Source organism: Oncorhynchus mykiss, chromosome 21 (genome assembly GCF_013265735.2).
Source record: "Oncorhynchus mykiss isolate Arlee chromosome 21, USDA_OmykA_1.1, whole genome shotgun sequence".
NCBI classification, from domain to species: domain Eukaryota; kingdom Metazoa; phylum Chordata; class Actinopteri; order Salmoniformes; family Salmonidae; genus Oncorhynchus; species Oncorhynchus mykiss.
In genome coordinates, this window is record NC_048585.1 from 46,856,359 (window position 1) to 46,883,100 (window position 26,742).

General features: G+C 41.7%; 1 protein-coding gene across 16 annotated transcripts in view; it reads right to left on the bottom strand.

Moving 5' to 3' along the window:
• LOC110500600 (adhesion G protein-coupled receptor L3) overlaps window positions 1-26,742 on the bottom strand; it is a 313,269-nt gene that overhangs the window by 139,072 nt on the left and 147,455 nt on the right. For 7 of the 16 annotated variants that reach the window (XM_021578040.2, XM_021578038.2, XM_021578036.2 and 4 more), the window contains exons 6-7: window positions 21,049-21,063; window positions 13,503-14,312 (exon numbers count right to left, since the gene is read on the bottom strand). In XM_021578040.2, the coding sequence (XP_021433715.2) occupies window positions 13,503-14,312; window positions 21,049-21,063 (825 nt within the window). The remainder of the gene's footprint in view (window positions 1-13,502; window positions 14,313-21,048; window positions 21,064-26,742) is intronic. The other 9 variants (XM_021578037.2, XM_021578051.2, XM_021578046.2 and 6 more) reach the window with 2 other exon arrangements.

The window sequence follows — 26,742 nt, forward strand, 5'->3', positions numbered from 1 at the left end:
AACAAATGAGAGCACCTGGGGAATGGGAGTGGAGCTAGGCACTGCAGGGCCTGGATTAACCTCTTCATCACCAGAGGAAGAGTAGGATAAGGGTATGGCTAAAGGCTATAAGAACTGGTTGTCTAGTACGTTCGGAACAGAGAGTAAAAGGAGCAGGTTTCTGGGCGCGGTAGAATAGATTCAATGCATAATGTACAGACAAAGGTATGGTAGGATGTGAATACAGTGGAGCTAAACCTAGGCATTGAGTGATGAGAGAGGTATTGTTTCTAGAGACATCTATTAAACCAGGTGAAGTCACCACATGTGTGCGAGGTGGGACAAGAGGGTTGGCTGAGGCATACTGAGCAGGGCTGGAGGCTCTACGGTGAAATAAGACAATAATCACTAACCAAAACAACAATGGACAAGGCATATTGACATTAGGGAGAGGCATGCGTAGCCGAGTGATCATTGGGTACAGTGAGTAGCTGGGCGGGCTGGAAACACAGCGATTTAGACAGCTAGCGGGCCGGGGCTAGTAGGCAGGCAGAAGGGCCTTAGAGGGACGTTGCGACGGAAGAAGTCTGTTGTAGCCCCCTCGTGCAGTTACGTTGGCAGACCCATTGTGATGGCTCAGCAGGGGCCCGTGTAGTAAAAGGGTCCTGGCCAATTGGCAAAATAGGTATAGTAGCCCAAGAAATTGTCTGATGTACCTCTTCAGCTATCAGTTCGGTATGCTCTAGACAGATAGCGGGCCGCGGATAGCAGGCTAGCAGATGGGCATTCAGGGGACGTCGCGACAGAGGAGCCTGTAGAAAAAAAACCTTGGGGGGATAACATTGGTAGTCCAATCATGGATCGGCGGGGCTCCGTATCGGCAATAAAAGGGGTCCAGGCCAATTGGCAAAATAGGTATTGTAGCCTAAGGAGTGGCTGATGGACCTCTTCAGCTAGCCGAGACATGGGCCTAGCATAGCCTAACTCCAGGCTAATTGATGCTTGCTTTGGGACAGAGGCGTTAGCCAGGAGAAGCCAATCGGATAGCAGCTAGCTAGCTGCGATGATCCAGGTGAAGAGGTTCAGAGCTTGAGGTAGGAATCCAGAGATATGGAGAAAAAAAAGTATGGCAGGAGTTGTCTGGGCTAAAGGTTAGCTGATGACCGCTAGCAGTAGCTAGTTAGCTGGCTAGCCTCTGTTGGGGCTTCCGGTTCTAAAGTAAAGAAAACAGCAGATCCATACCACACTGGGTGAGGCGGGTTGCAGGAGAGTATGTTGGAGTTGGGGTTAAGAAAAATATAAAAAAATATGTGCTTAGAAAAAAATATATAAAAAGACGTATACACGGGACACGACAAGACGAAGACAAAAGACTGCTACGCCATTTTGGATTTCTAGATCTAATTTAAATTAAAGAAATAATTATAAAGCCTATCAATGTGTAGGCATACTGTGTAATAACATTGATAATTAAATAAAGGTTAAATACAAATTAAATAAAAATGACTGTGTACTAAAAACGTGAATGTGTTTTTGCAGAGCATACAACTATGCCAACAACCATCCGTGGAGATTAGTGGACAAAGGGCTGGACAACAGGTCGCACCTTACAAACCTATGGTTGCCAAGAAAGTGGTTAGTTTTGCTAGATTCTTAAAATGTGTACGCAGTATGTGTGTGTTGGAGTCACTTTTAAGTCTTCATTGATCTACCGTTTCTATCATAGGCCACTGTAATCGATGCTCAGGGCTGTACCATTCTGCTCATCTGATGAAGGTGCACATTGATCAGATTCAAACTTTGAAGACCGAGATTGAGTCATTGAAGGCAGACCAGCAGAAAGAGAAACATTATCAGAGGGCAGAGATACGGGCGACAGCTGACGCATTGGTCCAGAGATAGACGGCATTGGCGGAGAGACAGGCGGAGAATGACGAATTGAAAAGGGCGAGGAACGAGACGGTGTCACAATCCATGCCAGGCACACCTGTGAGCTGTGGAACTCCACCTCCGACAGGCAGTGTCAACATACTTGGCGGGTTCATCAGGTTGTCGGTTCACCCCGACATTTCCATTCGTCTTCTGACAACAGCACTTGACCAACTGCTCACCAGGCACAGCAAGGGCCATCCGGACCTTTATGCTGCTCTGCTATAGCTTAAAAAACAAATGCAGGTGGCTTATGTCTTCAAAATGCTTTACATTCTTTATTATCCAAATGTGAAAGCATTTACTGTACAGTACTGTATTTCTTCATAAGCCTCTTTATGCTTTCGTTAATAAAATAATGATAAAAATACTCTTTCAAATGCCGATGTTTATTTAGTTATTGCTCCATAACAAATTACTATGGGAATAAATATCACTGAATTACAGAAATATTGTAAAAAAGTTGTGTAATGAAGGTAAACAAATGGTTGCTTACTAGAAAATACTCTTTCAAACACACACGGACACGTTGTACAGCGCCATTATGGCTATTGGCTGGGCTTTATTTTGGCCTTATGGGCGGAACACAACTGGCCCAATATTTCTCTCCCTCTAAAAACAGAAATAAATGTTTTGTCCTTTACAAGTATTATTTTGGCCTATATTCAGATTACAGTCACTCACTTTCATTTTCTATTTAACTAAATACCTCCAAAATATCGTCATATATTATCAAGTTGATGGCAGTCATATAGCCCGGCACCTACAGTTGAAGTCGGAAGTTTATGTAAACTTAGGTTGGAGTCATAAAAACTCGTTTTCCAAACACTCCACAAATATCTTGTTAACAAACCATAGTTTAAGCATGTTGGAAAATCTACTTTGTGCATGACAAGAAATTTTGTGACAGATTATTTCACTTATAATTCACTGTATCACAATTCCAGTGGGTCAGAAGTTTACATATACTAAGTTGACTGTGCATTTAAACAGATTGTAAAATTCCAGAAAATGATGTCATGGCTTTCGAAGCTTCTGATAGGCTAATTGACATCATTTGAGTCAATTGGAGTTGTACCTGTGGATGTATTTCAAGGCCTCAGTAAAAAAAAATACAAAAAAACCTGTGAACCTCCACAATTCTTGTTCATCCTTGGGAGCAATTTCCAAACACCTGAAGGTACCACGCTCATCTGTACAAACAATAGTACGCAAGTATAAACACCATGAGGCCAGGCAGCCGTCATAACGCTCAGGAAGGAGACGCATTCTGTCTTTTAGAGATGAACGTACTTTGGTGCGAAAAGTGCAAATCAATCCCACAACAACAGCAAAGGACCTTGTGAAGATGCTGGAGGAAACAGGTACAAAAGTATCTACAGTGCCTTGCGAAAGTATTCGCCCCCCTTGAACTTTGCGACCTTTTGCCACATTTCAGGCTTCAAACATAAAGATATAAAACTGTATTTTTTTGTGAAGAATCAACAACAAGTGGGACACAATCATAAAGTGGAACGACTTTTATTGGATATTTCAAACTTTTTTAACTAATCAAAAACTGAAAAATTGGGCGTGCAAAATTATTCAGCCCCCTTAAGTTAATACTTTGTAGCGCCACCTTTTGCTGCGATTACAGCTGTAAGTCGCTTGGGGTATGTCTATATCAGTTTTGCACATCGAGAGACTGAAATTTTTTGGATTGGATTCAGGTCTGGACTTTGACTTGGCCATTCTAACACCTGGATATGTTTATTTTTTAACCATTCCATTGTAGATTTTGCTTTATGTTTTGGATCATTGTCTTGTTGGAAGACAAATCTCCGTCCCAGTCTCAGGTCTTTTGCAGACTCCATCAGGTTTTCTTCCAGAATGGTCCTGTATTTGGCTCCATCCATCTTCCCATCAATTTTAACCATCTTCCCTGTCCCTGCTGAAGAAAAGCAGGCCCAAACCATGATGCTGCCACCCCCATGTTTGACAGTGGGGATGGTGTGTTCAGCTGTGTTGCTTTTACGCCAAACATAACGTTTTGCATTGTTGCCAAAAAGTTCAATTTTGGTTTCATCTGACCAGAGCACCTTCTTCCACATGTTTGGTGTGTCTCCCAGGTGGCTTGTGGCAAACTTTAAACAACACTTTTTATGGATATCTTTAAGAAATGGCTTTCTTCTTGCCACTCTTCCATAAAGTACAGATTTGTGCAATATACAACTGATTGTTGTCCTATGGACAGAGTCTCCCACCTCAGCTGTAGATCTCTGCAGTTCATCCAGAGTGATCATGGGCCTCTTGGCTGCATCTCTGATCAGTCTTCTCCTTGTATGAGCTGAAAGTTTAGAGGGACGGCCAGGTCTTGGTAGATTTGCAGTGGTCTGATACTCCTTCCCTTTCAATATTATCGCTTGCACAGTGCTCCTTGGGATGTTTAAAGCTTGGGAAATCTTTTTGTATCCAAATCCGGCTTTAAACTTCTTCACAACAGTATCTCGGACCTGCCTGGTGTGTTCCTTGTTCTTCATGATGCTCTCTGCACTTTTGACGGACCTCTGAGACTATCACAGTGCAGGTGCATTTATACGGAGACTTGATTACAAACAGGTGGATTGTATTTATCATCATTAGTCATTTAGGTCAACATTGGATCATTCAGAGATCCTCACTGAACTTCTGGAGAGAGTTTGCTGCACTGAAAGTAAAGGGGCTGAATAATTTTGCACGCCCAATTTTTCAGTTTTTGATTTGTTAAAAAAGTTTGAAATATCCAATAAATGTCGTTCCACTTCATGATTGTGTCCCACTTGTTGTTGATTCTTCACAAAAAAATACAGTTTTATATCTTTATGTTTGAAGCCTGAAATGTGGCAAAAGGTCGCAAAGTTCAAGGGGGCCGAATATTTTCGCAAGGCACTGTATATCCACAGTAAAACGAGTCCAATATCAACATAACCTGAAAGGCCGCTTAGCAAGGAAGAAGCCACTACTCCAAAACCGCCATAAAAAAACCAGACTACGGTTTGCAACTGCACATGGGGACAAAGATCGTACTTTTGGAGAAATGTCCTCTGGTCTGATGAAAAATAAATAGAACTGTTAGGCCATAATGGCCATTGTTATGTTTGGAGGAAAAAGGGGGATGCTTGCAAGACGAAGAACACCATCCCAACCGTGAAGCACGGGGGTGACAGCATCATGTTGTGGGGGTGCCTTGCTGCAGGAGGGACTGGTTCACTTCACAAAATAGATGACATCATGAGGGAGGACAATTATGTGGATATATTGAAGCAACATCTCAAGACATCAGTCTGGAAGTTAAAGCTTGGTCACAAATGGTCTTCCAAATGGACAAAAAACCCAAGCATACTTCCAAAGTTGTGGCAAAATGGCTTAAGGACAACAAAGTCAAAGTATTGGAGTGGCCATCACAAAGCCTTGATCTCAATTCTATAGAAAATTGGTGGACTGAATTGAAAAAGCGTGAGCAAGCAAGGAGGCCTACAAACCTGAATCAGTTACACCAGCTCTGTCAGGAGGAATGGGCCAAAATTCACCCAACTTATTGTGGAAAGCTTATGAAAGGCTACCCGAAACATATGACCCAAGTTAAACAATTTAAAGGCAATACTACCAAATACTAATTGAGTGTATGTAAACTTCTGACCCACTGGGAATGTGATGAAATAAATAAAAGCTGAAATAAATCTACTATAAATCTACTACTATAATTCTGACATTTCACATTCTTAAAATAAAGTGGTGATCCTAACCGACCTAAGACAGGGAATGTTTACTAGGATTAAATATCAGGAATTGTGAAAAACTGAGTTTAAATGTATTTGGCTAAGGTGTATGTAAACTTCCGACTTCAACTGTACATAAAGTTGAGTGACTCATTCATGGCTTTGGATCAAAATAAATAAGTACCAACATTCTTTCTGATAGTATTTAATAAAGAAATATGTTGGTTATCCTGACCTGGACACTATGGGATATTAGCAGGACAATATACCTTTACCAACACCTCTCTGTGTTTTGACACTTTGTGGATGGGGGCTCCCGCAGTGCAAAATGCGTTGCTACAGATTCAGGTTCGATACCCGTTCTGGCCGCCACAGGGACCAGAATCCTCCAATCCTCTATATGTAATTATTGGCGGAAAGTCACGTAATATTTTTCTATATACTGTAGGCCTACCATAGGCGGCATGATGGTGTAGGTCTTATTTATTTAAAGAGTGTATTGAAGTTAGAAGCAATAGGATTTGAAGCAATAGCCTACAACTATTTTAGCACCGTTTCGCACTGCTCTGATACAAGCATGGGGACTGGCCCATTAGATTTTTATTTTCACTGAATCTCCGTTTGGGTATCGGTTATACTACAGTTATACAATTAGGATGTAGAAATTTTATGCTGTTAGTGTAACCTTTATTTAACTTGGCAAGTCAGTTAAGAACACATTTACAAGGACAGCCTACTCCTTCCTTCCAGTTGGGGAATTGAACCCCGGTCTCCTGCGTGCCCGCACGACACAGGGATTATTTAGCTAAATAGCCCAGTACTGTAGCTTACTCCCGACCGTCACATTGTACAGAGACATATTTTCCGTTCCATCCTAACGGGACGAGGGTTTTTCGTTTTTCTTGGAATAGAAACACAATGATATTAATCAAATTAATTAAGCAACATTTCTTGAAATCAGTCCCATATACTGTTCTTACAAAAAAGGGTTATAATTTATCTAGTACAGCCACAATTGAAGGCTATCAAATGCTTCTCAAAGATGCCCTCTGGTGGTCAAACTAGCACTAACGGTACAAGTGGTTGACACTTAAATAACGTGCCATAGAATTCTGCGGCACCATGCCAGCTGTGCTGCAGTAACTGTTTTAAAGTTACCATTGGCCTCATGGTGAAATCCATGAGCAGTTTCCTTCCTCTCCGGCAACTGAGTTAGGAAGGACAACTGTATCTTTGTAGTGACTGGGTGTATTGATACACCATCCAAAGTGTAATTAATAACTTCACCATGCTTAAAGGGATATTACTCAATGTCTGTTTTTTATATTTACCCATCTACCAATAGCTGCCATTCTTTGCGAGGCATTGAAAAACCTACCTGGTCTTTGTGGTTGAATCTGTGTTTGAAATTCACTGCTCGACCTTACAGACAATACTATTATTTTACACAGAGTGAGTCCATGCAACTGTTGAGCACACTTTTACACCTAAACATATTTAGGCTTGCCATTACAAAGGGGTTGAATACTTATTGACTCAAGACATTTCAGCTTTTCATGCTTTATTAATTAGTAAACATTTCTAAAAACATAATTCCACTTTGACATTATATGGGGCGTTGTGTGTGAGCCAGTGACACAAAAACATCAATTTAATCTATTTTAAATTCAGGCTGTAAAACAACAAAATGAGGAAAAAGTAAAGGAGTGTGAGTACTTTCTGAAGGCACTGTATGTGCTCTCGCTCGCTCGCTCGCACACACATACACCTCCCCATGCCACCCACCCACACACACCCACACACACCAAGCAGGCATCAGTAGCAGGTGTCTGAGCCTAAGGCAGGGTAAATTATCTCAAGTGACTGCCTGCACTAAGTAGGCTTGTGGACTTTCTCCTCCTCTGCTCACTGTGGCAGATTAGTATTGGTGAGACAGCCTGAACGTCCAGCTGAATTCATACGGACTCTTGTTTTCCTCTTTCATTATCTTTAGATCGTTCAATCTGTATGTTTACTATTAATGGCAAGTCTGCTATTTCAAACCTACACGTATCCATGAGAAATAGATTCACATGAACATTTAAGTGTTCCCATATTACAGTATATTGGTCATTCTTGTCTGCCCCCCCCCCCCCCCCCAACTCTTCTCCCTCAGATTTGTATTTTGCTTGGAGGAGTGGGCTTATAAAATAAAATTGTCAGAGAAATAAAAACAGGCTTTCCTCTTTCTTCCACTTTCATATTTCCTTATTTATTGGCAATTTTCCCCCCCAAAAATGGCATGCCCCTTTGTAAAGAAGACTGTTTTGATTCATTTTATTTGCGCTCGCTCGTTCTCAAATTTTATTGAAAGACAATGCCAGGTGAGGGCAAGGAGATGTGGGCTTTTAATGTTGGGAGGGTTTGCATTTCATTTTTCAATCAAATTCAGTAAAACACATGGTTTGAATGGAGTAGTTTTGGATGTGTCATCTATCCTCGATCTGTTCTCTGGATAGATTGAGGTATTGGTTCTCCAAGAGCAATTATAAACTGGGTGGTTCGAACCCTGAATGCTGATTGGCTGAAAGCCATGGTATATCAGACCATATACCACAGGTATGACAAAACATTTTTACTGTTCTAATTACATTGGTAACCAGTTTATTATAGCAATAAGGCACCTCAGGGGTTTGTGGAATATGGCCAATATACCACACCTAAAGGCTGAATCCAGGCACTCCGCGTTGCGCATAAGAACAGCTCATAGCCGTTGTATATTGGCCATATACCACACCCCCTCGTGCCTTATTGCTAAATGATGCTCTTATAACTAATTGTTGATCATCATACCACTGCCTTGCAATACAGACATACAAATTATGTCCCCTAAGCATTTGGATTATTTTCAATTTGTACAATTTTATTCTTCTTCTTTTTTTAACCCCTTCTCCCCAATTTTGTGTTATCCAATTGGTAGTTGCAGTGATGGGATAAGACTGTAAATCCTGTACGGACTCGGGAGAGGCGAAGGTCGAGAGCCGTGTGTTCTCCGAAACACAACCCAACCAAGCCGCACTGCTTCTTGACACAATGCCCACTTAACCCGGAAGCCAGCCGCACCAATGTGTCAGAGGAAACACTGTACACCTGGCGACCACGTCAGTGTGCGTGGCCCGCCACAGGAGTTGCTAGAGCGCGATGGGGCATGGACATTCCTGCCGGCCAAACCCTCCCCTAACCCCAGACAACGCTGGGCCAATTGTGCGCCGCCCCATGGGTCTCCCGGTCGCGACACAGCCTGGACTCGAACCCAGAATCTCTAGCCACACACTTAGAAAGCTGAGCCAAAGTTTCATTCTTAAGTATGTAACATGGAATACGATGAGATGTCTAGCAGCAACATTTCTGCAATATATTTGTACTATTTCCACAACATTTGATGGAATAAACATCAGTCATACAGCATATATACAGTAGCCAGAGCTGTTCTCGTCATCTTATTTCGTTGTTGTTTTTTTACCTTTAATTAACTAGGCAAGTCAGTTAAGTACACATTCTTATTTTCAATGATGGCCTAGGGACAGTGGATTAACTGCCTTGTCCTAGGGCAGAACGACAGATTTTCACCTCGTCAGCTCAGGGATTCAATCTTGCAACCTTTCGGTTACTAGTCCAACGCTCTAACCACTAGGCTACCTGCCGCCCCATCTTATTTAGTTTCATCCACCAACCAATCAGAAACAATGCACACCTACTGCATGCATCACAATTCATCATATAAGACTATGCACCCAACCACCTCCGCAAATCAAATCCACTACAAAAGGGAAAACCAAAGAGCATTCCAAAAATGTATTCCCAGAATCCCATGCAAAACACCTGTGCCCATTGCCGCGTGGCATGGCGTGCTGAGCTAAGACCCAGCTGTGGGCATTGACATGACTCCCCTGCTCCATTTCCCATGCTCCATCGCCACAGCAGCTCATGCGTCGCGTGCCTATGGGGGTTTGGGAGGCGGGGTAGAGGTGGTACAGAGCCTGTGTGGTGGGAATCTTACGCAACATCACCTCGCCTGTGGTGTTAGCTCCCTGTGATTACGTCATCAGTGTTCTGGTCAGGGAGAGAGCATATCCTGTGCGTATGTATGTCACCCTCATGTGTATGTATTCACTGCAGTAAGGTACAGGTGAGGTTGACTGGTCAATTGTGTTGCGCAACAGCTGTAGTAAGGCATTTCATGGAAAGTCCCAGTCCTGTAGTTTTTACCGCAAATTAACTGAATCCATTTGAGATGCAGTACCTGAAGTGTGATGATGGCTAACGCATAATATCAACTCATAACATGAATCCATACGGATCAATTTGATGATGACCACACTCCTTGCACCAAATACATCAAAAATCCCATCCCGGAACCAAATAATGCACGTCAATTTACATATTGACCCATCTATCGCGCGTCACTCACTCCAGATCAGTCTGTTTATCTGGCGCCGTTTGTCTCGGACACTTCATCCATCTACTTTATCTATCAGTTAACTGGATTTATCAACTGTGTCCGTCGCTCTCTTTCCCCCCCCTCTACCTTCCTATCCTCTGTCAGCAGCCTCCTTGCTCGCTCGTTTGGAGGTCAGCCCATTCCGCACCTTGGGATACTGAACTGATACTCCCTGGAGACTGAAAGGTTCATTACTCTATGTGAGAGAGAGGGGGGGGAGGGGGGGTGTTTGTGTATGTGTGGGGAGGAGTGAAACCAAAGTTGGCAGAGCGTCACTAGGTAATGTTATGCAGCTTGCCTCCCAAATGCATGTAAAAGCATTGCTTGATACACTGTCATTTAATAAGGCAAGCGGCTAACAAGTGTTGTTTTTGCTTAAAAGGAAAGGTTCCCCCATTTTGAATTGTATTTCATTTTTGTGCAACTCTGAGTGATGTTCTATCGATTCCCTGGGTCATTACTTGTTTTCATGTGTATCGGAGTTATTGACGTTCACGCAGGCAGAAATCCGGGCAGTATGACATAGTACAGTGATAAAGTCGTTCTCACTACACTGGAAGTTAATAGAAATACGTCTTCTAGGTGGCAAAAACGTTTATCATACATATCAGATTTCAATACTGGCTAATGTCATAACTCGGGAGGATGTCTCCTCTCGAATGAGCCATTAATCATATTTTTGCAATATTCCTACCTCGAGAAATGTGTAATTTAACGGAGGGTCTAGCACATTTTTCTTATTTGTCTGCCTCTTTAGTCCAGGGTGCATCGCATGGTGCCGTTGCAAGATATATTATAGAAAGGAGATAGCAATCCAATGAATGAAGTAGCATTAAGCAATTGTAACGGATGTGAAACGGCTAGCTTAGTTAGCGGTGCGCGCGAAATAGCGTTTCAATCGGTGACGTCACTTGCCCTTGAAGTAGTAGTTCCCCTTGCTCTGCAAGGGCCGCGGCTTTTGTGGAGCGATGGGTAACGATGCTTCGTGGGTGACTTGTTGATGTGTGCAGAGGGTCCCTGGTTCGAGCCCGGTTATGGGCGAGGGGACGGTTTAAAGTTATACTGTTACACAATCCAATGAATGAAGTAACATATAATGCCCCACCCAGGAGACTGTAGACCAATCGCGTTGTCATGCTACGTCACGCGGTTGCTAAGCTAATCGTCACGCAATCCCTTCTCAAAGTCAAATCGTTCAAATCAAATTGTATGTGTCACATGCGCCGAATACAACGCCTTGCCGTGAAATACTTACTTACAAGCCCTTAACCAACAATGCAGTTCAGTGTATATGTTAAGAAACGTGCCCATTTTCCTTGTAAGTATGTAACGTCACGATTCCAAAGCTATACGATATTAGATAGCAAGTTGAATATCTCACATCTTGGAAACGTTTTGTAAAAATAAAAATAAAAAATGTTTTAATAGTTTCACATTCGTGCAAATGTTGCGTGTTTGAGTTTCCCCGCAGATCATGAAGGAGTTGGACGCCGAGGGCTTGTCATAAGTGGTGTCCCAGGTTCCTTCTACGCGGAGGGTGTAGGGGTGGAGCTGGCTGACGATGCGCCCATTGTTTGGCTCCGTTGCGTAGTTGACCCACAGGCCGTGCTCGTCTACGTTGAGATCTGAGATCGATGTCCGACTTGCCGCCCCAGCGGTGCGGAGAGGTGTTGTGGTAGTTGGCGTTGATGGCCTCGTCCGCTCTTGATGCACGTGCGCAGGTCGAACTTGACGACGTTGCGCTTGCGCTCCTTGTTGAAGAACAGTGCGTCATCGTATACTACAACGCGGTGAGGTAGTTTGTACGTGGTCTCCCCACTCTTGACGTGCAGGTCAAACTTGACAATGTTGTGCATGCAAACACGTCAATCATTGGTTTTTGTTTGACATATATTTTAAAGTGAAACATCTGAGTCTCAGCAACAGACTGTGGAATTGCCGATATGCATTTCAGCTGAGATTCTGGGAAAAAAAGTAATTTAATTTAAAAAGTGCAGGTGACCTACATGTACATATTACCTCAATTAACCTGTGCCCCCGCACCGGTACCCCCTGTATATAGACTAAATGCTATTTTACTGCTGCTCTTTAATTATTATGTATATATAGATTTTTTTTTAACTTGAAACACTTATTTTTCTTAAAACTGCATTGTTGGTTAAGGGCTTGTAAGTAAGCATTTCACTGTAAAGTCTACTACACCTGTTGTATTCAGCATTTCACTGTAAGGTCTACTACACCTGTTGTATTCAGCATTTCACTGTAAGGTCTACTACACCTGTTGTATTCAGCATTTCACTGTAAGGTCTACTACACCTGTTGTATTCGACACGTGACAAATAAAATGTTATTTGATTTGATTTCCACCAGTGAGGATGGTAAAGACATCACAGCCAAATAACATGTGACACTTCAGACCAGGCTGTTAATGAGCCAGCGCAAAGAATTACCTTGGCATGTCAAAACAATTTTGGGTAGGCTTGATGACTACTTTTAAAGAAGGAGCATCGGAGAGAAGAATTTAGACTTTTTCTTAAAAAGAGTTATGGCAAGTTTAATGAGAGCAGTCATCTGTCTTTACAAAGGTGACAGGTACCGTAAGAGAGAGAGAGAGACAGACAAACATTGAGAACAGACTAAAAAGGTAAACAAACAACTCTTGTAGTTCTATTAACCTTCTGTCAGAATTATATAGAAAGTAATGTCATATCTAATAAACAGCAGAAACTAGGGATAACAACTACCCAGAAATACAATCCCTGTGAGAAAAAAATAACTAACCAATCACGTGACCGCGAACAAATTATTTTGCAAATCCTATTTTTCTCAGACAGTTCAAATGTCTTGTAAAACAACAATGTGACTGCAGTTATTACATTTTCCCACAGCTGGTATGTGTTTTGCTCGTTTTTTTCTCTCATTCGAGGGGTTTAATTAAATGGCAAAAGGAGGACGACACATTGAGGTGTCATATTCCATAGCTAATTATCACCAACCCATAAACTTGCAATAGTGCTAACGTGTAACAATACACATACTTCCACTTCATTTACTCTGCTCTTTACTCTCCAATGAATAAAGCCCACCAATCATAATGTCAAACAAGCTAGGAACATGACAACTGACACTCATATGCCATGAGTATGAAAGTGAAGCCATTTGTATTCAATTACACTTATCGCAACACTGAAATGTGCTAAAATGGACACATTCTGAACAGTGTAGCCTCAACAACCTCCTTTTCTCTTCTCCTGACATCAAAATGACTGCAAGCACTAATAACGTCTACCAAAGATACCAACATCTCTCTGAATTACCAACAAGCTAGTGAAAGACATGAAACAGAAAAGCGAAAAAATAAGAATATGTGGGCCTACCTGGTCTACCGTCCAAGGCACCAAAGTCCAGCGAGTACTTGACCACGTGGTAATTGTTCCACACATACAGGAGGTTGTCCCGCGGGTTGTAATCCACGGCGGCAATGTACTGGTACGAGTTGGGGAAGGGGATGTCCAGGAAGCCATCTTTACTCAGCTCCGTGTTGTAGATATAGTCAATCTTGTTCCCTGTTGCCTCGTTGTCGTCGTCTTCATATACCGACTTCACCACGTAGAGAATCCCGCAGATCATGAAGGAGTTGGAGGCTGAGCGCTTGTCATAGGCGGTGTCCCAGGTTCCTTCCACGCGGAGGGTATAGGGGTTGAGCTGGCTGATGACGATGCGCCCGTTGTTTTGCTCCGTGGCGTAGATGACCCACAGGCCGTTCTCGTCTACAGCGAGATCGATGTCCGACTTGCCGCCCCAGCGGTACGGCGAGGTGTCGTGGTAGTTGGCGTTGGCGATGATGGCCTCGCCGCTCTTGATGCGCGTGCGCAGGTCAAACTTGACGATGTTGCGCGTGCGCTCCTTGTTGAAGAACAGAGCGCCGTCGTATACTACAAAGCCTGTTCCGTCGACACGGTGCGGTAGTTTGTATGTGGTCGTGGGTCGCCCGGCGATGAAGTCCTCTTTGGAGGAGTACTCGGTCAGCGTGTCCGTGCGGTATGGCGTCCAGGGCATGTAGTAGATCTTGTCGGAGGCCTGGAGGGGGTCTTTACACCAGGCACCGGATTGGTGGTCCGACTCAAAGAGGTGTTCGCTCTGGTACACCCCTCGCAGCAAGCCGGGGCACAGGAATACTGAGGAGCCAAAATGGAGGAAAGACAATGCAGAGAGTTACTTTGGCATGAATGGGACATCAGTATTGGACTACTGCAACTAGAAGGACAAAGAAGGAAATCACCTCGACTTAAATGATCAAGACATTAACAAAGTTTACAATGCGTTAGCTTCAATACCTTGTATTGCTTTATGAATGTTCAATAACAAATAGAACAGAGAAAATACAGTGAGCTCCAAAAGTATTGGGGCAGTGACACATTTGTTGTTGGTTCTGGCTCTGTACTCCAGCACTTTGGATTTGAAATGATACAATGACTATGAGGTTAAAGTGCAGACTGTCATCGGCAGGTAGCCTAGTGGTTAGAGCTTTGGGCCAGTAATCGAAAGTTTGCTAAATCGAATCCCTGAGCTAACAAGGTAAGAATCTGTCGTTCAGCGCCTGAACAAGGCAGTTAACCCACTGTTCCTAGGCAGTCATTGTAAATAAGAATTTGTTCTTAACTGACTTGCCTAGTTAAATTAAGGTTAAATATATATATTTTCTTAATAAAATAACATTTGAGGGCATGTTCATCCATATCGGGTGAACCATTACAGCAACTCTTGTACATAGTCCCTTCATTTTAGGGGACCAAAAGTCTTGGGACAAATGTATTTATTTATTAGTCAAAAGTTGAGTATTTGGTTCTATGTTCCTAGTACGCAATAATTACATCAAGCTTGTGACTCTACAAACTTGTTGGATCCATTTGCTGTTTGTTTTGGTTGCGTTTCATATCATTTTGTGCCCATTAGAAGCAAATGCTAAATAATGTATTGTGTCATTTTGGAGTCACTTGTCTTGTAAATAAGACTGTTTTCTAAACACTACTACATTAATGTGGATGCTACCATGGTTACGGATATGAATGAATGGTGAATGATACTTATGCCACTGATTCAAATTCACGATTCATTCAGGATTATCCGCACTCATGGTAGCATCCACATTAATGTAGACATAAGTAGAAACATATTCCATTCTTATTCACATTACATTATTTACCATTCATTTCTATTGGGCACAAAATGATCTGAAACACAACCAAAACAGAAAATCCATCCAACAAGATAGTGAAGTCACAAGCTTGATGTAGTCATGCATGCTATGAATATGGGACCAATTACTTCCGTTTTACAACTTTAATACACAAGTTAATGTTTCCCAATGCCTTTAGTCCCCTAAAATTGGGGTGATTATGTAAAAAAAAGTGCTGTAAAATCCTCAAATTAAAGCTTCACTTTAACCTCAGTCATTTTATCATTTAAAATCACAGCCAAAGTCCAGAGCCAAAACAACATCATTTTGGCACTATCCCAATACATGGAGCTCACTGTAGCTGTCAATGTTGATTAAATACATAAAAAACTAAGTTTGAGGCTAATATAATTTCGCAACATACACAGACACATGTACATGTACATACACACACAATGATTTCTCATTACACCAGCTATCCACATAATTACAAAAGGCATGTAATTAGTGCCAAAATCAATGTAGTACAAAAAAGCAATACATTCCATCCACTTATTGCATCCATCCCATCTACTCCGAGCTATCAGTGGTTAAGGAATAACATTAATATGGACGTCTAATACAACAACAAAACAGTAAAAGATTTTGATAAATAGTGCAAGCATAATTATTGGCAGCTGGGGCCCGGGAACACAACCATGACTATCAATATTAATACATGAGAATATTTTTTTCATTACTTCGGACGCTGGAGATATCTTCGATCTGTGACATTATGATTTAAAATGCATCTGCGTTCTAAACTAATTATACCCTAACTGGTTTGTACTCAAATCTTATGAAGCGATGCAGCGTATGAGTCGATAGTGTGCATCCCTTGCCGAAGGTGATTCTGTTTCAAGATCGATTAATCCTGGACCGCCATCTTGGCCATCTTGATAAAAAGATTACATTTAGATTTAAATCCTACTCATACGAATGTAATACACGGAGCACGTAATTTATTCGGACTACAACAAAACACAGGTTTATCTAAAGGGGAGCAATGACAGTGTCTCTTGAATTGATATTTTTTAGAGTGTTGAAGATTTACTTATTCTTTCTAAAACCCTCTAATACCATTTATATGATAACATATATAATCGTATTCCATTTAACATGCAACAAAAACACAGATACTGTTAAAAGTAGAGATAAGGTTTGAAATAGGTCTATACTTTTAAAAAGAGGGATTTGACCATAGTATGTGATACTGATTCTAAAGAGCAGCGCTGGTGTCAAGCGCTAGACGAAAGCAACAAAGCATTAAGATAACCAACTCGGGTGGAAGTGGTTAGCCTAAGATTCAGGGTGCGGTACACGAACAATAACAAAAACAGAACGTGTGCGAAAGCTTCTATGATTCTGACGGGCGAGGAAGCGGACACAGTCGGTGACAGGTTCTTCCCGGGGATTTGGGCGGAGGTGAAAGCAGTGGGCTCGGAGAAGAAAAACAAGCCTTACTCCTCTGTAACCTCTTAAGATTAAACATGTTATCTACTTGCATGTGAATAATATATGGTGGTTCCAGCTGTCGACAGCACGCCTCCCTTGGCACGCATCTAGACAAGCACAAAAACGCTAAGAGGGTCTCTACGGTTTAAGAAGGCTTTCGAAATCTAATGTGCCCGGTCGGTATTCCTCTACTGACAGGACAGAAACTGGGCTGGTTGCATCCCATATCACACACTGATCCAAATGTAAGCTCTGGTTGAAAGTAATGCACTATATAGGGAGGAGGATGTCATTTGGGACGTACGTAGAGCTTTTGAGGAGGCCGTTAGAAATGGATCCCAACACCCCAGACAAGGAGGTAAGTGACAGTGAAGGTTATTAGAAAGGAAACAAGGAATTAACAAGTGGCGGCGAGAGAAAACACGACTTAACAATAATAATTGGTGATAATTACAAGCGTTCATTGGTCAGATATGCTCCTCTTTGCTTCAATTACCGACATTTGCATCATCTAGCTATTTAGCGGGAACTCTACTGTGAACAACTGCAAATGACTGATTCAGTGGTTAAACTAGGGTACTACATAGCATAGCTGGTAGACAGCAGTTGAAACCACAGAGATCTTATGAAGCCTATATGATCCTATATGTATACTGAACAAAAATATAAACGCAACATGCATCAATTTCTACGATTTTACTGAGTTACAGTTCATATAATGAAACCCATCAATTGAGATAAATTCATTAGGGCCTTGTATATGGATTTCACATGACTGGGCAGTGGTGCAGACATGGGTGGGCTTGGGAGGGCATAGGCCCAACCACTTGAGAGACAGATGTGGAGGTCCTAGGCTGGCGTGGTTACATGTGGTCTGCGTTTGTGAGTCCGGTTGGACGTACTGCCAAATTCTCTAAAACAATGATGGAGGCAACATATGGTAGAGAAATTAACATGACATTTTCTCGCAACAGCTCTGGTGGACATTCCTGCAGTCAGCATGCCAATTGCACGCTCCCTAAAAACTTGAGACATCTGTGGCATTGTGTTGTGTGACAAAACAGCACATTTTAGAGTGGCTGTTTAATTGTCCCCAGCACAAGGTGCACCTCTGTAATGACCATGCTGTTTAATCAGCTTCTTGGTATGCCACACTTGTTAGGTGGATGGAATATCTTGGCAAAAGAGAAATGCTCACAAACAGGAATGTAAACACATTTGTGAAAAATAAGCTTTTTGTGCGTTTGGAACACTTCTGGGATATTTTATTTCAGTCTATGGTTAAAACATAACCTGGTCTCAGAGCATTTCATTTTATTCTGTATGGAAATCCGAGGCACTCAATTTACTATGATATGTTACGTATGGTATGTATTAATTTGTGAATGTCCATAACCCATTTCATATGATATGTTATGAATTACAAGTCTTAGATGTTTTTGCAAAACGCACAATATGTTACGAATTTGCTAAACGTGTGATATATTACGAAATCGAGCTAGCTCGCTAACGTTAGCTAAGCTAGGGGTTAGGGTTACGTTTAGGAGTTCGGTTAAAGGGTTACGTTTAGGGTTAGGGGAAGAGTTTGTTAAAAGGGTTATGGTTAGGGGAAGGGTTAGCTAACATGCTAAATTGTTTTAAAACAGATATAAAGTAGTAAGCAGTTGAACAGTTGCTAATTAGCTAAAATGCTAAAGTTGTCTGTGATGAGATTTGAACTCGCAACCAGCCTACTTTCAATAGTTTTTGCCTTAAGTAACCATTGGTTTTATGTAACCATACCAAATATAACATATCATACTAAATTGAGTGTCTCGGATTTACGTACTCTACCGGTCCAAAATGTTAAAACATTCTAATCTTTTTCTTTATTTTTACTATTTTCTACATTGTAGAATAATAGTGAAGACATCAAAACTATGAAATAACACATATGGAATCATGTAGTAACCAAAAAAAAGTGTTAAACAAATCAAAATATATTTTATATTTGAGATTCTTCAAAGTAGCCACCCTTTGCCTTGATGACAGCTTGGCACACTCTTGGCATTCTCTCAACTAGCTTCACCTGGAATGCTTTCTCAACAGTATTGAAGGAGTTTCCACACATGCTGAGCACTTGTTGACTGCTTTTCCTTCACTCTGCGGTCCGACTCATCCAAAACCATCTCAATTTGGTTGAGGTCGGGGGATTGTGGAGGCCCGGTCATCTGATGCAGCACTCCTTCACTCTCCTTCTTGGTAAAATAGCCCTTACACCCTTACACAGCCTGGAGGTTTGTTGTGTCATTGTCCTGTTGAAAAACCGTTGGTTGAGTGTGCCTTGAATTCTAAATCACAGACAGTGTCACCAGTAAAGCACCCCCACACCATAACACCTACTCCTCCATGCTTTACGGTGGGAAATACACATGCAGAGATCATCCATTCATGCACACCGCGCCTCACAAATACATAGTGGTTGGAACCAAAAATCACCAATTTAGAATCCAGACCAAAGCACATAACTTCCACTTCCAATGGTCTAATTTCCATTGATCGTGTTTCTCTGCCAAAGCATGTCTCTTCTTATTGGTGTCCTTTAGTTGTGGTTTCTTTGAAGCAATTTGACCATGAAGGACTCCTCTGAGTAGTTGGGGTCTTCCATTCCTGTGGCGGTCCTCATGAGAGCCTGTTTCATCATAGCACTTGATGGTTTTTGCAACTGCACTTTCAAAGTTCTTGACATTTTCTGGATTGACTGACCTTCATGTCTTAATGTAATGATGGACTGTAATTTCTCTTTGCTTATTTCAGCTGTTCATGCCATAATATGAACTTGGTCTTTTACCAAATAGGACAATCTTCTATATACCCCCCACCTATCTTGTCAAAACACAACTGATTGCTCAAACGCATTAAAATAAATTCCACAAATTAACATTTTACAAGGCACACCTGTTCATTGAAATGCATTCCAGGAGGCATCCTCATGAAGCTGGTTGAGAGAATTCCAAGAGTGTGCAAAGCTCTCATCAAGGCAAATGGTGGCTACTTTGAAGAATCTCAAATATAAAATATATTTTGATTTGTTTCCACACTTTTTTGGACACTACATGATTCCATATGTGTCATTTCATAGTTTTCAGGTCTTCACTATTATTCTACAATGTAGAAAATAGTAAAAAATAAAGAAAAAGCCTTGAATGAGTAGATGTTCTAAAACTTTTAAATGGTAGTATACATACTAATATGAAATGCTCTGAGGCCAGGTTGTGAAAAGGTTATAGCTCAACATAACATTTTAGCCAAAGACATTTTATGCGAGTGTCAAAATGTTGATGTGGATAGTGGTTCTATCGGTGCGCCCTGAACTTAAACATGACTTGATTTCTCAAGGGCCAGGGCCAAAACATAAAAACAACAACTACTTCCAACCAAACCGGGTCTCGGGCTCAGGTACAGTAGTAGACTATCATGTACTATCATGTACTATCAAATATATTAACGTATGGGTGTCTTAGTACATTCTGCCATATTGACTGGGAGTCACTGAAGGTTACAGCATGTTAGGCCTATAATCTGAAATTCTGACAGTTTATTGAGCGAGGCTATTGATTGGTGTCCACACATCTGGTTTTTAATATGCTGCAGCTGAGTAACATGAACAGAATAACTTTCAATTACCTCGGAAATAGAATGTTCTGGATATATAAAGATAGTGAATGAAAGATATGGAGTGGAGTGCATGTGAAGTGTATTACGGTAGAAAGATACCATAGTAAAACGGATGCCTAAGGGACATTTTGACAATGTAAATGCAGTGATATTGTCAAAACATTATCCGAACAATTCTAAACATTAAAATGTGACTTGTATCTGTACTATTGAAAAAATCTTTGCTTTGCATGAACTTCATAGAATTTCATCATAGGTTCTGTATTCTACAAGTTTCCTTACAAGTGTTGGCAGTGTTTTAGTCCAGATTGATTGACACTTGCGCCTTTTACATAAAAAAAAAAAAAAATGGAAGACACAATTTCCATCACCAACGATATTACTTGATGTTGGACCCCACCTTTTTTATGAGAAAGAACATTACAGACATGGTTATCACTACCAGTAGACAGATTAAATTAGCAGACATGAGAAGGTCATTAAAAAGCAGATGGATAACACAAGAGAAAAGCTGCTATGGCAACCCCCATCACCAAGCAAAGCATGAATCCCAGTGAACTCTAGGTGAAATAAAGGAGTGGGCATTTAGTTACCTTTTTGTTCCACTTCTATTTTAGGCATGAGGAGAGAAAAGAAGAGAGAGAGATACAGAATAGATTAATGATGCGATAATTGGCAAGTTTACCTCAGCAGGTCAAACACATTGGAACAATAGCACAGTGGATCATGAGGTTAGTCAGTAGCAGAGTAGTTGTGACCAAACATTCAATAACAAATCTCCGGGAAGGAAATGTGTCACTCGTCACACACAGCCTGTGGGAGAAAAGTGAGATTAAGTAATATCTTTGGAAGTGTGAACACGGCTTTGAAGCGATGAGAACTCCAAGTTGGAGGGAGGGAGGGAGAGAGAGAGAAAAAAACCGCTAAATGACTTCTGGACTAAATGTCCAGAAGTTAACTCCAGAGGCGTTCATTAAAAACGGCAGAACATACGGTTGCATTCCATGTAGACTCCTTTAGTCTGGCTGAACGCTCGTTCAGGAGTCACACGAGAGGGAACACGAGTGCATCATGTGCAGATTGGAAGAACAAAAACACATTTTCTTTAAATTGATAACTGGTGATTTATCACCTGTGGGTTGATAAGGCTATAACAATTAACAGCATATGGCCACCTACATTATAGTGCTAGCAGGAGAGAAGGGACGCAAATTAAACCATTTGTTCATATGGCAAATTCCCTTTGCAGATGCGAAACTGTCGACAACCATCACGAGTAATTGTTGAATCAATCATAACGACAGCAAACAACTGCAAACCTGTGCCTATCTATGCTAGGGAAGCCAGACAGACAGACCAACAATGTCTATGTTTTTGTATGATTCACTTGTGTTAGGTATGGATTCATGCTTCTATTCAACCTCCTCATTGTATACACTAATTGTATGGTCTTCTGGTGAGGAGTGGCGGGACTTTAACGTAGTGGCATGTAGCCCTGTTCGCCAGCCGTGTGTGTCAAAGCCTGTCCAGTGAGACTAAGTGTAATATTACTGTACAGTTTGAATTTGAACTATTCAATAATCATTGTTGTAGATGCCTCTAGTCAGTGTATGCTGGAATAGAAGGGCTTGTTTGCTGGTCTAAGACGAGCAAGCAAGTCTAAATGTAATATAAATACCGTATGTAGCTAAATGATTGCAGCAATTGTTGCACTTAAAAACTACATGATTAACTAGACATGTATTTGCTGTCCTTGTGGTCTGTGCTTCAAAGTTTCCAAGAGGTAAAGATCTTGGATCAGCTTCTCCTCCCCCAATTCTAACTTTAAACATTAGTGAGTGTAATAAGGGACTGCGGTCGAAAATGAGCCGGCTGGCTAAAACCGACATTTTCCCAAAATGTTGATTAACGTGCACCGTTTCTGTAAAAATAAAAGTCATAAAGTAAAGTTTAGGGGCAACTTCACCCTACACCCTCTTAGGCCTCACTCCCCCCTATCTGCGATATCTACTGCAGCCCTCATCCTCCACATACAACACCCGTTCTGCCAGTCACAATCTGCTAAAGGTCCCCAAAGCGCACACATCCCTGGTTCGCTCGTCTTTTCAGTCCGCTGCAGCTAGCGACTGGAACGAGCTGCAAAGAAAACACTCAAACTGGACACTTTTTTCAATCTCTTCATTCAAAGACTCGATAATGAATACTATTACTGACAGTTGTGGCTGCTTTGCGTGATGTATTCTTGTCTCTACTTTCTTGCCCTTTGTGCTGTTGTCTGTGCCCAACAATTTGTGTACCCTGTTTTGTGCTGCTTCAATGTTGTGCTGCTGCTATGTTGTGTTGCTACCATGTTGTGTTTTCATGTGTTGCTGCCATGCTATGTTGTTGTCTTAAGTCTTTCTTTATGTAGTGTTGTGGTGTGGTGTCTCTCTTGTCGTGATGCGTGTTTTGTCCTATATTTTTATTTTATTTATTTTTAATCACAGCCCCGATCCCCGCAGGAGGCCTTTTGGTAGGCCGTCACTGTAAATAAGAATTTGTTCTTAACTGACCTGCCTAGTTAAATAAAGGTTAAATAAATCAACTAAAATAAATACTCCATAAGGTTCTAGTCTATAAGGGGCTGGTTCCCTGGTGGGGTTAACAGCAGGACAGGCATCTGCCCCCATGGGACTGCTCCCCTCCCCTAATACTAGATCTAATAAAACCAAATTAACCCCAGTTAGCAGGGCAGTTCCTCCTCAAAACTGAGGAGAAGAGAGAGAGGGGGCGGGGCACAGAGTGAGGGAAATGAAAGGGGGAGAGATGAGAGTGAGGCACAGAGAGAGTCAGAAATAAATTAATAAAACGGAGAGAGGGAAGGAGAGGAAGAGAGTGAAGCACAGAAAGAAAGAAAGTGAGTCAAAACTGGATATTGAGGAAGAGAGAAAGGCACAGAGATACATTGAAGAACAAGCACAAAAGGGGAAGAGAGAGGGGGAGGCGTGATTGAGAGAGAAGATTTCATTCTGTTTTCAAAAAGACTCATACTGTGCCTGACCACGCACCGTTGATATGGCAACTCAATATATTCTGATCCCTTGTTGTTTCGTCTTGATCTTCACGAAGCGTTAGGAATGATCAATTCAGCCATATTTCAGCTACAGTATATCAATGATGACCACAGCTTGAAACTGGGAATGGACGAGCACACAGAACACAAACACAGCGTGTTTGAGGGAATCAGTCGGAGCAAAGGCGAGAACTCATCTTGATTATTGAGGGCTTGTTTCCCCAGATGTTCCAGCATGCTCAACGGAGAACCTCCATCGAAAATGAGTAGTTTGGGGTGCAAGTTGATTTCCAGATCAGTGATTCTGTGCAGTCTGACAGCAATGTAGTTGATCTCAAACAATTATAATTTAACAGCACACATTACGAACTGAATCTAGGTAAAACAGACAATGTCAACCTCTCACATTAAACTCTAATCTTCCACCAGACCATTAGCTACCACACAACATAAAGGCAGGGTGTTACTGTATTTGTTTGAGTGATCGCTAGCGGTTGCGAGGTAGGATAACAGTCTTTAACAAAGCCCATTGGCGCTTTAAGAGATGGCGGGATGGCGAAGCGACGGGCGACCAAGTAGCAGCGGGACACGCCGGGGATCCTCGTCGCAATACGCAGCCACGTCCGTGGATACACGTTACCCATGATTCCTGTCATCGCTCGTCAGGACGGAATCTTCTGTGTTCGTCCCCAAGGTCAAACATGAAATCTCTCGGGCTGTTTGTAATTATTTATCTAGCGGCAGCGTGGTTGGGATACTAGCGACATAGCCAGAATATCTAAGTTCAGTGGCACTAAGATAAAAGAATGGAATGAAGGAGGGAATATGGAGAGACGGGAGAATTGATTCATATGAAAAGGCGCCTACCCCATTGTGACCTTAATACGATTTTGGTCATAGTTGTCATCGAGTCATTAAAATGCACTCTACTCTCTCTTCCTCCCGCTCTCCCTTCCCCTCTCCAAGATAAGTGCAGAGGGAAAGAAACAGAAGACAATGTAAAACAGAGTGTGCTAAGTGGACTGGCACAGCCAAGCGATCTTCTCAAAGCAGAATGGTTTATGGATATATCCTCTCCAAATCAGACTGATATGCCATGGATAGCAACGCATTTAGACAGTTCAGAGAGAGTATCATACAGAAATGTCACTTCAAAACTTTTAGCAGTACATTTATCTTGGTCAAGAAGAGGACTAACCCCTATGAACCCTACTAGCGTTGGATCGACAACAGCTTCGACGTAGAACAGGAGCAGAAGTCTTCAGCGATACAACGTATGACCTTCCGGCACAGGGGAGTGAATGTAAAATGGCTTCCAGGCCAAACACAGCCTCTGCTGCACTAGAGTAGATATATTCATTGTCTATTTTCATATTTGGCCAAGGGCACAAACAGCAAGGTCTTTCCTGCTATCTGCTGAAGCAGAGGTCGTATACAATTATCCCAGAAATAGATTCCTAGTTGTTATTCCTGTAAATATATATGGTGGACATAGTGTCATGTGTTGATGGCTGTGATGGAGAAGATGGTGACAAAGGTGACGATACCTTTCGTTTCATTCTAATGTGTAAGATCATCATCTACCACCGACTATGATGTCTAATATTCAACACAGCTGTAACTGCACTGCCATGTGTTGGCAGCAGATATGAATTCAACACCAAGTAATTCACCATGCAAAACGCAGACCCGTCAAAAGGGCACATGGTCTCAAGTGAATCTAATTGGTCAAGCTGCCCTATCAAATCAAATAAGCCGCTTGGACACCCTATGCATTCTTATTAGGAAAATGACGTTACTATCTTAAAAGAGAATGTCGCTTTTTATGTAGAGGCATTTAGTGATTTCCATCAATATGGACAACCTTAATGCTATATGACATTGCAAATTAACACCGCATATTCATTTAATGTTGAGTCATGCCCCCTCCGTCCTAAATAATAATAATACAATTTATTCGTAACACGTTTTTCAAAATCCCCCAAAAAGTGTCACAGAAAAATAAATGATAATAACTATAATCAATGAGTATTTAATACACGTACACTACTGGTCAAAAGTTTTAGAGCACCTACTCATTCAAGGGTTTTTCTTTATTTTTACTATATTTTCTACAATGTAGAATAATAGTAAATACATCAAAAATACAAAATAACAAAAAGTGTGAAGAAAAAAAAATTGAAATATATTTTATATTTGAGATTCTTCAAATAGCCACCCTTTGCCTTGATGACAGCTTGGCATTCTCGCAACCAGCTTCATGAGGAATGCTTTTACAACAGTCTTGAAGGAGTTCTCATATATGCACTTGTTGGCTGCTTTTCATTCAATCTGCGGTCCGACTCATCCCAAACCATCTCAATTTGGTTGAGGTCGGGGATTGTGGAGGCCAGGTCATCTGATGCAGCACTCCATCACTATCCTTCTTGGTATGCTTCTTACACAGCCTGGAGGTGTGTTGGGTCATTGTCCTGTTGAAAAACAAATGATAGTCCCACTAAGCCCAAACCATGTGGGCTGGTAGCCACGCTGGTTAAGTGTCCTAAATAAATCACAGACAGTGTCACCAGCAAAGCAACCCAGCACCATAACACCACCTCCTCCATGCTTTACGGTGGGAAATACACATGCAGAGATCATCCGTTCACCCACACCGCGTCGCACAAAGACAAGACAGTTGGAACCAAAAATCTCCAATTTGGACTCTAGACCAAAGGACAAATTTCCACTGGTCTAATGTCCATTGCTCGTGTTTCTTGGCCCAAGCAAGTCTCTTCTTATTATTGGAGTCCTATGGTAATGTTTTCTTTGCAGCAATTCTACCATGAAGGCCTGATTCACAGTCGCCTCTGAACAGTTGATGTTGAGATGTGTCGGTTACTTGAACTCTGAAGCATTTCTTTGGGCTGCAATTTCTGAGGCTGGTAACTCTAATAAACTTATCCTCTGCAGAAGGGGTAACTCTGGGTCTTCCATTTCTGTGGCGGTCCTCATGAGAGCCAGTTTCATCATAGCGCTTTAAGGTTTTTGCGACTGCACTTGAAGAAACTTTCAAAGTTCTTGAAATGTTCCATATTGACTGACCTTCATGTCTTAAAGTAACGATGGTCTGTCGTCTCTCTTTGCTTATTTGACCTGTTCTTGCCATAATATGGACTTGGTCTTTTACCAAATAGGGCAATCTTCTGTATACCTCCCATTACCTTGTCACAACACAACTGATTGGCTGAAATGC